Raw genomic sequence first — 13,950 nt, forward strand, 5'->3', positions numbered from 1 at the left:
TTTGCACCCCACCTCCCACCTCCCACGTGACCACGTCCTACCAAATGTGTGTTCCGTTCCGCTACTACAAAATAAAATATTAATTGAGTTCACATCATGATATTCATATAGTAATCTACCGGTTTGTGTTAAATTTTTTTTTCTACAATTCGTATTCAAAATGTAAAAATTATAGGTAAAAATCTTATGATTCAAAAACTTTTTTATCGAACCGATCTTCATGTAGGTAGTTTTTGAGATTGCTTTCAAAAAGTGTTTATGAACTTCTCTTTTAATAGATAATGTTTGAAATTGCTTATAAAAGTGCTTATGAATTTCTCCTTTATTTTTATTTCAAAAAACAGTATTCTACAAATAGCTTATGCTTTTTTAAAATGTTTATTTTATAAACTCCATATTTTCACAAATAATTATTAAATATGTCTATAATAAATATTTTTATTACTGTGTTTTTTTCCCTTGTTTTGTTGAGTTAATTGCTATTTTTTTGTTAATTTTGTATTTGTACAACACACACCGTTCAAGCATGAATAGGGATGATAATGGGTTGAGTTAAACCCGTACAAACAGGTCCGAGACGGGTTTTGGGTTTGGTCAAACCCGTCCACCAATATATATATATATATATATATATATATATATATATATATATTAACAATGTATAATTATATTTTTTTATAAAATAAATAATATTTTATTTTTTAATTTGAGTTTATAATATTTTTGGATTGAAATGATTTTATTTTATTATGATATGTTTATATTAAAATATATAATCATAATTTTTTTATTAATTATTAATTAAATACAAGTTGATAAATTTTAACAAGTGAGAATTAATTTTTTTGTCCTAAATATTATTAATATAAATTTGAAAATTAAACTTACTATTTTTGTTAATTTTAAATATTCGAAACTTTTATTTAGAAAATATAAAATTATATAGATTTTGACGGGTTTAATGGGTTTCATCCAAATCGGACCACCGAATTCATAGGCGAGATGGATGCCGAGATTGACCAAACTCACTTCAGACTCGCTCTATTATCGTCTCTAAGCACGAAGCCGCATAAGCTTTAATCATTATTATTTTAAGTCCATGCGATCTCGGAATCCTCACCTTTAATTTTTGTTAACCCAGTTGTAAACTTATTCTAAAATTATCTGTAACATTTAGAATAATTTATGATAAGTAGGAACCATTTTGAGATAATTGAATTATATTATAACTGATTATAAAAATTATTAAGGAATAAGGTGGCTCAAGAAGATCATTAGCCTAAAAATAGGCTCGCATCTTCCATGCTCGTGAATCATGACCTATATTGGAGAATCTTTAAATAGAAGGAACATTTCATTTTAAGGGCAGGTCTCAATTTATGTTTTAAAATATTCTAATTTGTTTGAGTACATATTTTGAAATGATCATTAACTTGAACATCGGAAGATTTTCGTCAGACATATCCCAGCGCCTATAACCTCAATTTGTGATACAAGTGAAGTGACAACCCCAAAGTTTATTGGTTGGAGCACTGAAACATCATTTAGCTATCTAGAGTGGTTGTCTATCGGTATTTGCTGGCCACCTAGATTAGATGTCCACCCCGAACTGGATGAGGATTTATTAGTGAGTTTTTTTTTTTTAGATTTTGTTGTTATTGCATCTTTATTTACATCATTTAAAATATATTAAAACCAGGGCTGACATATAATCCCAAATATTTTTTAAATATGTTTTTCAAAAATATGAAACCGATTGGGCCTCTATTTCTGGGCCTAATTTCACAATTCCAAAATTCACCATCTTTCTCGATTTTGGTCTCTCTGTCTCTGTTTCTTCGATTCGTCTCCTTGTCACCGATCTTCCATGGTAATCTCTCTTACAAAGCTTTATATAAATTCATGAGATTTATTATCAGAGTCAACCCCAAGTATTCTATGAACACTCATGTGACCGTCGGCGGAAGAATTCGCGGATGCATGTTCCAATCCATTGACCAAAATTTAAAAAAATTTCTCGACTCAGGATAGAACTGTTTAGATCAAATATGATATTAAAAATTTTGACTTAAAAAAAAAAGAAGTTCATGCTTCTATACAGTCTACTACTATAAAATGGAAGAGGGGTTGTCACTAAAAACTTCATCCTTAATTAAACAGAGCGGCATGAAGATTCCCATAGGCAACTCATGGTGGTTCATATTTCTGGCTCTGATCATTTTCTCTGTTCTAGTCCAAGCCGAAGTCGATACCATTAGTTGTCCTGATAACAGCAAATGCTATCTCCCACCACAAAGCTGTCCGAGCCAATGTCCATACACACAGCCTAGTAACTCCAAAGCTAAAGCATGTTACCTCAACTGTAACTCGCCAATTTGCAAGCCCGAATGCAAGAGTAAGAGACTACTTTTGTATATGATTTTGCTTCTAATGATTGGTTTGCTTTAGACCTTAGTATACTTTTGATCTTCAACTTTATCTGCAGATAAGAAGCCAAATTGCGAAGGTCCGGGAGCAGCATGCCTGGATCCCCGCTTCATAGGTGGAGATGGGATAGTTTTCTATTTCCATGGAAAGAGCAATGAGCATTTCAGTTTGGTTTCTGATCTCCATCTCCACATTAATGCACGTTTCATTGGCCTACGGCCGGCTGGTAGGTTGCGGGACTTTACCTGGATTCAGGCACTCGGGATTCTTTTTGACACCCATGCTTTCATCGTTGAGGCCACGAAGACGGAAAAATGGGACCTTGAAGTTGACCATCTGAAGTTTTACTATGATGGTCTCGAGTTAGGCATACCAGAAGGGTATCCCTCAATTTGGGTAGCTTCTGAAGACAAGATCAATGTAGAAAGAACGTCAGACAAGAACAGTGCACTGATCACTTTGCCTAATGTTGCCGAAATTTCCATCAACGTGGTGCCGATTACCAGGGAAGATGACAGGATTCATAAATATCATATACCTTCTGATGACTGCTTTGCTCATTTAGAGGTGCAGTTTAGTTTCTACGGCCTGTCTCCGAAGGTTGAAGGTATACTCGGCAGAACTTACCAGCCGGATTTTGTGAACCCGGCAAAGCCAGGCGTTTCTATGGCAATCATGGGAGGTGAAGACAAATACAGAACTTCGTCTCTTTCAGATGCTGACTGCAAACTTTGTGTATTCTCTCCGACTCGAGACAAGGAAGAAGATCCCCTGTTATTTGAACCTGTGCAAGGAAGTTTAGACTGCACGAGTGGATCAAACAGTGGATATGGAATAGCTTGCCGGAAATGAGTACTAGAAATACCTAAGTTGGCAAGTTGAAGCTCATATATTCTGATAACAAATTCTTATTATGAAGCAAATGTATCCAGTTCTTCCATCTTTGATTTTCAATATTTTTGTGTTATAAGTAGAATTCATCATCTGTTTTTAAAAGAGTTACATCTCAAATATGTGTTGGAGTAAGAATTTTTTTAACCCATTTGATCGAGTTAAAAAAGCTTCGGTATAAAACTCAAAGGTCATGATTGATTGTGTGTAAGTAGAGCAGGCTGTAAACTTTATCAATTTTATCGAAATATAAGGTTACAATTCATCGTTGTTATGCAAATACAACCGGATGAGGCATGCATTTGCCGCATCAATCGTGTATAGATACACACATTAAATCGTAATGTTCAAACAGAGGAAAATTCACAAGTAGAAAGAATCACAGTCACTTCCGCCTGCTTGGGAGCTCTATCTATTGTTCCATGACTCCCAGAGTTAAGTCCTCTTAGATCATCCAATCAATAAGATTAAAAAACCAGATAATCCAAGTGTTTCATCGGCCACGGGGATTTACAAGTTGAGAGAAAACAGCACTTGTTGCCGCATCTTCTGCATCATCATCTGTACCAGAATTAATCATACTCATGCTGTTGTCGAATGGTTCCATAGGGGTCAACGGAATTGAAGGGATATGATTTGTACTGTTGTCATCTGGCTCCATGAGTGTCGATGATGTCTCATCCAGCTGAAGAGCATATTCCAAGTTCCACAAAACATCACCCATGGAAGGCCTATCAACACCATGCTCGGACAGACACTTCTCTGCCGTCTCTCCAAATTTCTTCAGAGAAGAAATATTCACTTTCCCAACAAGATTTTTATCCACAATCTGATCAAGCATTCCCTTCTTTTGCCATGTCATCGCCCACTCTGCGATATTCACTTGATCTCTGGGAAGCACAGGATTCAAAGCTGGTCTTGCGCAAAGAACCTCCATAAGAACCACCCCGAAAGAGTAGACATCAGATTTCTCAGTGAGCTGTTGCCGTCTGAAGTATTCAGGATCTAGATAACCAAAGCTACCTTTGACAGCAGTACTCACGTGAGTTTGATCGAGAGCTGGTCCTGTTTTAGACAGACCAAAATCAGCAACTTTCGCAACCAAATTTTCATCCAAGAGTATATTGGTTGTTTTTACATCACGGTGAATGATACTTTGATTCGCTCCCGTATGAAGATAATGAAGCCCCCTAGCTGCACCGATACATATCTCAAGCCGTTGTTTCCAAGAAAGAGGTGGGAGATCCGTTCCGTAAAGGTGGCTTCGAAGTGGCCCATTTGCCATGTATTCATAGACCAGTATCATCTCCGACCTTTCATCACAGTAGCCAATAAGAGACACAAGGTGACGGTGGCGAAGCTTAGACAACATTTCAATCTCAGTTCTAAATTCTGCAAGGCCTTGCTCCGATCTAGGATTCCCCCTTTTGACAGCTACTTTAGTTCCATCTTCTAATGTTCCTTTATACACCCTACCGAAGCCACCAACACCAAGAAGCAAGTTTTCGTTGAATTTATCAGTTGAACCTGTTATTTCTTGGAAAGCGAATATTCGGCCAAGGTTGGAGGAAACTAATGAGATGCAGCTTGCTGTGCCACTCTTTTGTGAGGTGGTAGATATTTTTGTCGCAGTTAATGAGTTTCCACTTAAGGGGAGTGTAGGCCACGGGTTCCCTAGTTTGGCGGCCTTTGACCTGCTTGCCACTAAGCAGAAATAACATAATCCAAAAAATGCCAATGCAGCAACAGCACCAACAACAGAGACGACTATTATCCCCATTTTGCTCTTTTTGGTAGGCAGTACAAGAAGAGTTTCAACGGAAGAAGGTCCATTTAAGCTTCTAGCATCATTGCTAATCTTCATAATTTCAAGACCATTCATGATGGCATTTGTGATATCAGCGGTTGTATCAGGTCCAACACTGACAGTCAATGTGTTTGAATCGGGAGAGATGTTGGTGATAAAATCTCTGTAATAAGGCACATCCAAGTTTCCGGCTTGGCTAGATAGGTCCAGACTCCCGAAAGCTATATCAGTGTTGATATACAGGTTGAATATGATACTGTTCAAATATTTGCTCACAATATCACAGAAATGAACCCTGATGAAATAAGAGAAATTCGGATCAACCAGAAAGACCCAGGTGATATTGAAGTTCACATTGACCACATTTGCATCCCCCATGGTTTCAGCAGTAGCGTAAACAAAATTCGGTGCAATTTCAGGCCCAACAGAAGCGCTGTACTTTATATTTGAAGGGTTGACAGAGACATTCACAGCAGAGCTGTTTACATGGAGATACTTCACATCATTCTCCCAAGTTCTTCCCAACGTGTCATTCTGAGCAGTGATCAGAGGGCCACCCATATTCAAGCGATAAACGGTTTCGAGAGCAAGCTCCGAAAGGCCATTAAAAGGACCGGAGGGCGATACAGCCACTGCTTGGTCAGGGATCAAGTTGTCAGGTATGGATACAACTTCAATGGCATTGACAAAAGCCACAGAATTGTTCGAAGGAATGAAGGTAATTGCCAAGCTATTCGAAGTGACGTTGATTGCGTACTCTTTGAAGAGGTAAGAACCATTATAATTTTGAAAATTGAAGTTGTGCAAGAGCACAAAATCCTCAGTGACAACAATGATAGAAGCAGAAGTCAAATTCTGGCCTGGAAGTGGATAAAAATGAAGGCGAACCCAATGCCGGCCCTCTTGTTTGATGTCGAATCTATAGGACGTGGTGCTGGAAAAAATTCTGGCAGACTGATAAATAGGAAAAGGAGCAGGGGAGTTCGAGGTGGCAGTAATTGAATTCTCTTGGCTTTGCAAAGAAACCCAAGATTGAACTGAATCAGGGACATAGGTTTGGCCAAGGAATGTCACATTTTGTGAAGATCCACAGGCAATCAAGTAGTTATCAGCAGGAGAGAATGCGGCGTATGACTCACTACTATCGATTATTCCAAGCGCAAATACAGCTACAATTACATATACCCAATTCACCATTTTCATAGCTGATAAAACCCAGACAACAAAAACCTCAACTTCAAATTGGTTTTGAAAATTTGGTAATAGAAAGAATCAAGAAATGAAAACCCAGGAAGCTGACACTAGTTTAATTCATCCTTGCAGAACAATTACCAAGCTAAATTTCGCATTAATTCCCAGATCTATTCAAACCAGTGCTTCCCAAAAACTACAAACGACCACAAAAACAAGAAGAATCACGAAAAAAATGTAATCTTGGAGCTAAAAAAAGAGCCGGGTATGATAAATTTAGGAGTTCAAACACATAAAAAAAAGAAGGCAAAGATCAAAGCTTTTTCAACACCATTACGGCATTACCTCACTCAGTGCTGGAGCTCAAGAACTTCCACTAATTATACACCATAAAATATTGAGATGTATTAGGACCCGTATTAAAACTCCAACTTACTACCCTGGATTTAAAATAGCACAAGTTCCAAGCTCAAAGCCTCAAACGACAACAGCTCTTTCCAGGCTGTTGATTTGGTTGTCAATTTACATGGCAGGATACAAAAGATGGACCATTAATCCTTCAAATGGCAATCATCAAACAGCTGTTGTCAACAGATAATGTGGGTCTTCATCTGTTAATCTCGTTATTTAAGAAAACGAAGGGAATATAAATACAGCAAATGCCATGAAATCTTTTCTGCTTGTGCTTTTCGGAAAAGGTACAGGAGTTCGATTAATTTCTATTTTGCCCCGTAAATTTGAATGAATATACGTCTATTATATTTCTCCGAGGAATATTTATTAAGGTTTTGCTTTGCTGGGGATTAATGCAAAGGGACCCATTTCCACGCGGCTGAGGTAGGACTTAGGAGGAGGGACCCATTTGACGGCGTTACATGATGGATGGAGAAGGTGATTTTATTTATTTCTTGAAAAATAATGAATTAATCCATCAAACATTTCACCGTGTTTGTTCTTGTTTGTTGGATTATAAATTCGAATTTGAACATAAAATATATATCGGTATAATGATTTAATTTTTATTGAGGCCGTAGGTGCACAACGTCGATCAATGTCATAGATTCATAAAGTGATGTTAATTAATGGATTTTGACATAATTCATAAGAAAATAAATAGACTTGGATCTAACTCATCCTAAATTCGATTCAAAGAGGAGAGTTGTGTTCGTTTATATAAAAAACTCTCGACTCACTCTAAAAACTAGCTTAAAGGAGTAGGATTATTTTTATTTATATAAGGAACTCTCATGAACTTTTTCAACAATTTGCATATATTATATTAAAATATTATGAGAAAATATTATAATTGAGAGATAAACAATGTCAATAGAAAATAATATATTTAAGTGAAATTGTGTTTGTATATAGTGACATATATAGAAATTATTTTCTAAAAAAATTAAATGCATTGCGGGTAGGAAGAAATGGCTAGCTACACGTAGATCACACCATATGCAACCTTCAAGCAATTTGGATACATCTCATGTTGCTTTCGTGATATAATCATACAATAGGAGACAAAATATATAGCACTAGTGTTCATTACAGTATTCAACAATCACTGTCAATACTAAGAGCAGTATCGTTTTTTAAGGGGAAAAAAAAAACGAGAGGCATTTTAAATTTTTTATTTAAAGAAAAACTATTTTGTTTTTATCTCATAAATATATGACCTAAAATTTATTGACCATGCAAAAACCAATAAAATATTTGTTGACTAGTACTATTCACCGTTAAAAAAGACGTCCGTTACTAATTCAAAAAGGAAATATTTTACAATAATCGCACATGGCCATCAAATACTGACGTCCCCATCTTGTTTCTCGTTTTTTTCTACGTGTTCGGTGTTTTTGTCTTTTTTTAAAAATTATTATTATTATTAAGAACGCAAATCAAATCAAATAATCAATCACCGAAGTTTCCTTGCCAATATATATATATATATATATATATATATATATATATATATATAGTTTAGTAAGTTTTTCTATAACAATGTATTGCATAAAAAATTCTAAAGCATAACTGCATCTAAATAAAGGTTATTTGATCAATGTAATTGATAGCATAGAAAAGGTGATCAATTTAATTTTCGACGGTTCTTTATTTAGAGAGTGTTTGCAATAGATTATGTTTTTGTAGAAGTGATTAATTTATATATTATAAAAAAGTTAAGAAAAATCAAAAGTTGGTAGTGTTTGAAAACAAATGTAAAAATTTAAAAATCAAAGTTTGGTAGTGTTTGATAAATAAGTGATTTTAACAAGGACCTTCTTATTAGAATCACTTTTGAAGAATCACAATCACCACATGACTAGCTTTTGGATTTTAATTAAGTTAAACATAAGCTAACACATCATCTAGGTTTAAGAAACATACAAAAATGATTTTTTTAAGCCAAAAGCTAACAATCATTTTTTTTAGTGATTGCAAGCACTCCTTTAATATAAACATATGATTTTATTTTTAGTAAAATGCGTGTTGCGGTTGGAACTTGGAATGAATATTGATTTTAAGAGATCTATTGTATGTTCAAAACATTTTTTTTTTCTATTTATGAGGTTAAAAAGATATTTTACGTTACATGTTATGTGCATAAAAAGGTAATCATATACTATTTATATGTAATCATATATATGATTATTAACAAACACAAATGTGCGTACGCAATCCACTTGCATGACAGATATCATGGTGGTCTTTTTCTTCTTGTAAACATCGATTTTATTTTTTTTAAAAAAATTTTAAATAAGTTCAGATTTTTAAAGTTATTTTATTTAAAAAAGTAAAGCCATGTTGGTTTTTGGATAAACATTATTGAAAAAGTATGTTTTTAAAAAATGGTTTTGTTAACAAAATGGAACGATTTAAAAAAATATATATTTTTTAAAAATAAATTACTTTTACTCTCCAGTTTCTCAAATCAAACGAGCTATATATAAAATCATGATTTATAACATAAGAAAACCACGATTGGAAAATACCATCAACCCAATTGATACTAGATCCCCGAATGTTTGACTTCATTAACTAACGAACCGATATGTTGCTTCATTCGCCGATCAACATATATGTTGCAAAAATAAGAAATATGGAGCTCCGAGCATAGACTGAAACTCTTAGATAAGAGTTCCATCATGTCCTAAATCTTCCCCCGACCGATTACTATATGAAGAGAATCCAAGTAAACACCTATAACATTAAACCTCCTATTTATACAAGAATCAAAAGACCTAAAGTCTAAACGAATCGCTTCCGATTCTGTACTTCTAACTGACCGCGTGAACATCAATTTTTATATATTTAAATAGCGATATTTTCAATATATTAATAAATAGGATGAAAAAAAACACATTGAAATATGAAAAATAATTGGAATCATCCTAGTCTACGTCTCTTTCATACTTAGCGTCTAGCTAGTTTTTGTATAATATGAGAATAATAGAATATTGAAAAATACAGATAATATAATGATGTAGTCAAAGAAATAAGATTATCCGATTTGAGACAATTGGGGTAAGACAAACAGAGGCATACAAAGTTATCGGACGAAAATCTTCCAACACTCTAATTACGAATCATCCAATGAAATCGCTGATAAATCAAGTGATCTTGAGATATAAAAGGACAACTTACCTTCAAAATTGAGATAATTGACCTATTTATATATGCTTATGAATTAAACTTTATCATAATCCATCACAAAATTATTAATAACTCCAATTTTAGTAAAGCTTGCTCAAGTAGAAAAATCCATCAATATACAAAACATAAGTCGGCATCTACAATATTTAGAAGTTAAGATGGAAAATAATCATCAGATAGATCAATCTAAAATCGGTATCTTAGAAAGAGCTTCACGAGTTAAAAAATGTTATGCAATTTCACAGTTTACGCATATGAGTAACATTTATCATCATGTTTAATAGTGTTGCGCTAGCATTTAATGAGTAGAATCTAACATTTTTTCCTTTTAAAAAAATTAAAATAAATAAGTGTCGCTAGCATAAATTATTGAGATAAAGAAAGAACAAATTAAAGTGACTTCTTGTTCACAATTTTCCTAATAGAAACCCCGCCATTCACGGTCTATTTTCTTTCCAATCACAAGTCTATCAACGGCGGGCAATACCTAATGTGAAGGCAAATTAATCCGACATAATTAATATAGTATTTGTAAATATTTTTTAAAAATTATAAAATTTTTATAAAGTTATAAAATTTTATAAAGAAAATTTTTTAACCACTTTTTAAAAAATATTTGCAAATATTACCTAAACCCTATATATTTAGATTACACTTCATGTATCGTGTGTCGAGATCACTTAATAAATAAATTATTCATGTTGACAAATAAGTGGCAGCAAGGAAATGGAAACAATGAAATACAATAATATTCACTCTCAAACAAAAAAATACATTAAAGTGCTTACATTTTGAAAGAGACAATTCCTTCACTCTTGCTACTTAAAAAAAAAAATAAAAAAATTAAGTGTGGGTATGTCGTACGGTATGTATATATAGTTAAACTGATTTTGAAAAAAATATTAAAATCTTATTTATAATTTTCTATAAAATTGTAGTGGTCTATATCCAGAATTAACGATAATGAGTAATTATCGTGTGATCATGTTATATTTAGTAAAACGTGATTAAGGAGACTTCTAAATGGATTAACGGAGCCCGAAAATAGACCCAAAATGATCAAAAATGGTTCGGAGGGTCAGACAGATCGGAAGCTCCGAAGTTAGGATCGGATGCTCCGAAGGTGATCGGAAGCTCCGATGAACGATCGGAAGCTCCGATCGAATTACGTCATCCATGACGTGTGACTGATCGGAAGCTCCGAACAGGATCGGAAGCTCCGATCACCCCTATCCGAAGTCAACTAGTGAGATTTTGACACGTGGCAGATAAGAATGTTCGGAAGCTCCGATGGCAGGATCGGACGTTTCGATCAAGGATCGGAAGTTTCGATCAAGGATCGAAGGTTCCGATCGATGCCTATAAATATAAGGTCCGAGGCATTCATTTCTTGCCAATTCTGAAATCTCTCCTTCGCCCTCGTGGTCCTATTTTAGGGCTTTGGATACTCTTATTTTAGAGTTGGAGTAGGGTATTTGTTTTAGTATAGTCAAACAGTGTCTGACATAGTAGCGGAGCAGTGCTTGTGTTGTAGAGCCGAGTTCGAGGCTGTGGATTCGCAGCAGGGGAGTGCCCTAGTTGCGGGATAGTCGCCATCAGTGGGCTGACGACGGACGCAGGTATAGCTATGGTCTCCTTAAATTATTTAGGAGTATGCAATAGCTTAGTTAAGGCTTTTAGCGCTTATTGAATGATGCATGGATATTTGCATTGTAGACTTGATGATAGGCTTGGAACCTAGAGTGGGACTACTAGGACTGCCTTAGAAAGGTACGTAAGTACTGAATGAGATTGCCAGCGGATATGCATGCTTATATGTTGCATTTATGTGTTTGCATGTTATTATTATTATGCGGCATGTGCATATCATCTTGTGCCTGTACATCTGTATATCTTTCGAGATGAGCCAGTTAGGGTTGCTCAGCCCTGTTAGGACGTTTGATATCGAGTACCCCTAGGTACTGATACCTGAAGGACTCCGTGGTCCGCGTCCGTGATTCGGGAATGAGTGGTCGCACACAGTGGTTACATGTGACGAGCTTATATCCCAGGCGCCAGTCTGAGTAGTTGTATACAGTTATCCCAGATATGGATACCCTGTCATTTGCATGCATCATATTTGTATGTTTATCCATGCTTTCGTATTGAGCTTAGAGCTCACGTTCAGTATTCTCTGTGTATCTGGATACCCTATTCGACGGGGCAGGTGTAGGTGCAGGATTGAGCACCAGGACCTGGAGGAGCCAGCGACCTTGAAGACAGCAGTATTTAGCTGTAGGTTTTTATCTATGTAAATTCGATTGGGTTGTATAAATCGAGTTTGAATAGCCGGTTGTATTCTGTCGGTCTGCTTGTATTTAAGTCTTCCGTGGCGATTTTATTTAATGCATACTTAATTATGCTCTTAACTCTGATTAGGTAGTGGATCCGGGTCGGGTCGCTACATTTATTGGTATCAGAGCTGCATGCAAGGGATTTAGGAAATTGATAATAAGACTTCTTGATTATCCTTGAAGGATTGATTGAGGCTAGCGAAAGAAGATTTGGTTCTTCATTGCCGAGGTTTGCGGCATAAGTCTTTACTATAAGGAATGCAGCAGTGATGAAAACACCAGTAGTAGCATATCGATAGATAGACTGACTGTTGTGGACGGTTCATCATTCGATGCATTGGGATGTTGATCGAAGAATATATGGATTTCAACCAGGGAAGATTGGAAGGGAAGATCGAGTATATCACGTCAGATATCTCTGAGGGCTTTTTGGAACGAATGGTGTTTAGTAATCCATGTGGTTCCAGTCCTTGAAGATTCTCCACTCGTAGCTGGAGAGATTGTCAGATAGACCTTCACAGGAGATACCTTGATAGCCTAAGGCATGAAAGGTTTCGAACGTAAGGTCTGTAAACTCGTGCAGAACATGGTTTTGCCGGTATGCTTGTATCGATGCTTTTGGTAGGCATACGGAAAACTTTATGTTCAAAAGCATGATTTAGATACAAGAAGAACGCTGATGGTAGATCGTGAGCAGAAGAAGTCGACTGACATGCACTGACGCAGAGCATAGCTGGTTAGCTATCACGTCCCATTTTTCCGGAGTTCTTCGCTGGAGGACATGTAGAGAGACTTGGACGGAAGTATGCTTGTATCGATGCGTGTGTCGATTGGAAGCTTCATGCTCAAGGAGTGAAGACAGGATTCGATGATTTTAAATACTGTATTGTTTTAGTGTAAACAGTATTTCAGTGGTAATGAATCATCAGAATTTAGTTGTATCGGTTCAAGTTATTGGATGTACATTTTGTTGTATTTTGAATACTGTATGTATTACATGGGATTGTAATAAAGAAATTGTACAAACTTGAAGTAATGATACATGTGTTACTCGTGATTGATTGCAAGTAATTTTATAAAGTTTGGCTTGGAATTAGTTGATTGGTAATCAACTAGGATAGCTCATGGATTTTGGGTAAGCCAGCGGTAACAAATTGACATGGGGTTAGTCTAGGTGTCTTACTAGGGCTGACCTAATTAGTCGTTTGACTGAGTTAGTGCCATTGATGAGGTAATTCATCTGGGGGCATGAGAATTTTGATCTTGTTTGAGATTTTGAGTTTTGTTCAAAGTTGTTTCCTTAGGACAGTAGTCTGATTGACCTTCATAGGTTGAGACTTTGTGATTATGGGATTTCATCGGGATACCAAGTCGAGTGTAACGACCCACTGTATCAAGACGGGTCTTTTCAGCGTGCTTATGTCCTCACTCACACGCACCCTGAGAAACTTCCCAGGGGGTCACCCATCCTATAATTATCCCAAGTCAAGCACGCTTAACTTTGGAGTTCTTATGTGATGAGCTTCCGAAAAGAAGATGCACCTTCTTGATATGAGCAGTACATATGAAATCTTTTAAGCCCTCCTCAACCATGTAGTCCCATACCTATACAGTCTCAGAATCCCTCTCATTCCGGCACGAGATCGGTTCATTCAT

At 35.8% G+C, this 13,950-nt stretch overlaps 2 protein-coding genes across 2 annotated transcripts; one reads left to right on the forward strand and one right to left on the reverse strand.

Annotated features, from left to right (window-relative positions):
* The first annotated feature begins 2,141 nt into the window (after positions 1-2,141).
* Positions 2,142-3,395, forward strand: LOC140862995 (uncharacterized). Its single transcript, XM_073266071.1, has 2 exons — positions 2,142-2,395; positions 2,486-3,395. Exons 1-2 carry the CDS (start codon positions 2,167-2,169, stop codon positions 3,277-3,279), a joined length of 1,023 nt encoding a protein of 340 aa, XP_073122172.1. The 5' UTR covers positions 2,142-2,166; the 3' UTR covers positions 3,280-3,395.
* Positions 3,396-3,530: 135 nt separating this feature from the next.
* Positions 3,531-7,028, reverse strand: LOC140862993 (receptor-like protein kinase THESEUS 1). Its single transcript, XM_073266070.1, has one exon. It carries the CDS (start codon positions 6,326-6,328, stop codon positions 3,812-3,814), a length of 2,517 nt encoding a protein of 838 aa, XP_073122171.1. The 5' UTR covers positions 6,329-7,028; the 3' UTR covers positions 3,531-3,811.
* Between the last annotated feature and the right edge of the window lie 6,922 nt (positions 7,029-13,950).

The sequence above is a fragment of the Henckelia pumila genome, chromosome 4 (assembly GCF_033568475.1).
Source record: "Henckelia pumila isolate YLH828 chromosome 4, ASM3356847v2, whole genome shotgun sequence".
In the NCBI taxonomy this organism is placed as follows: Eukaryota; Viridiplantae; Streptophyta; class Magnoliopsida; order Lamiales; family Gesneriaceae; genus Henckelia; species Henckelia pumila.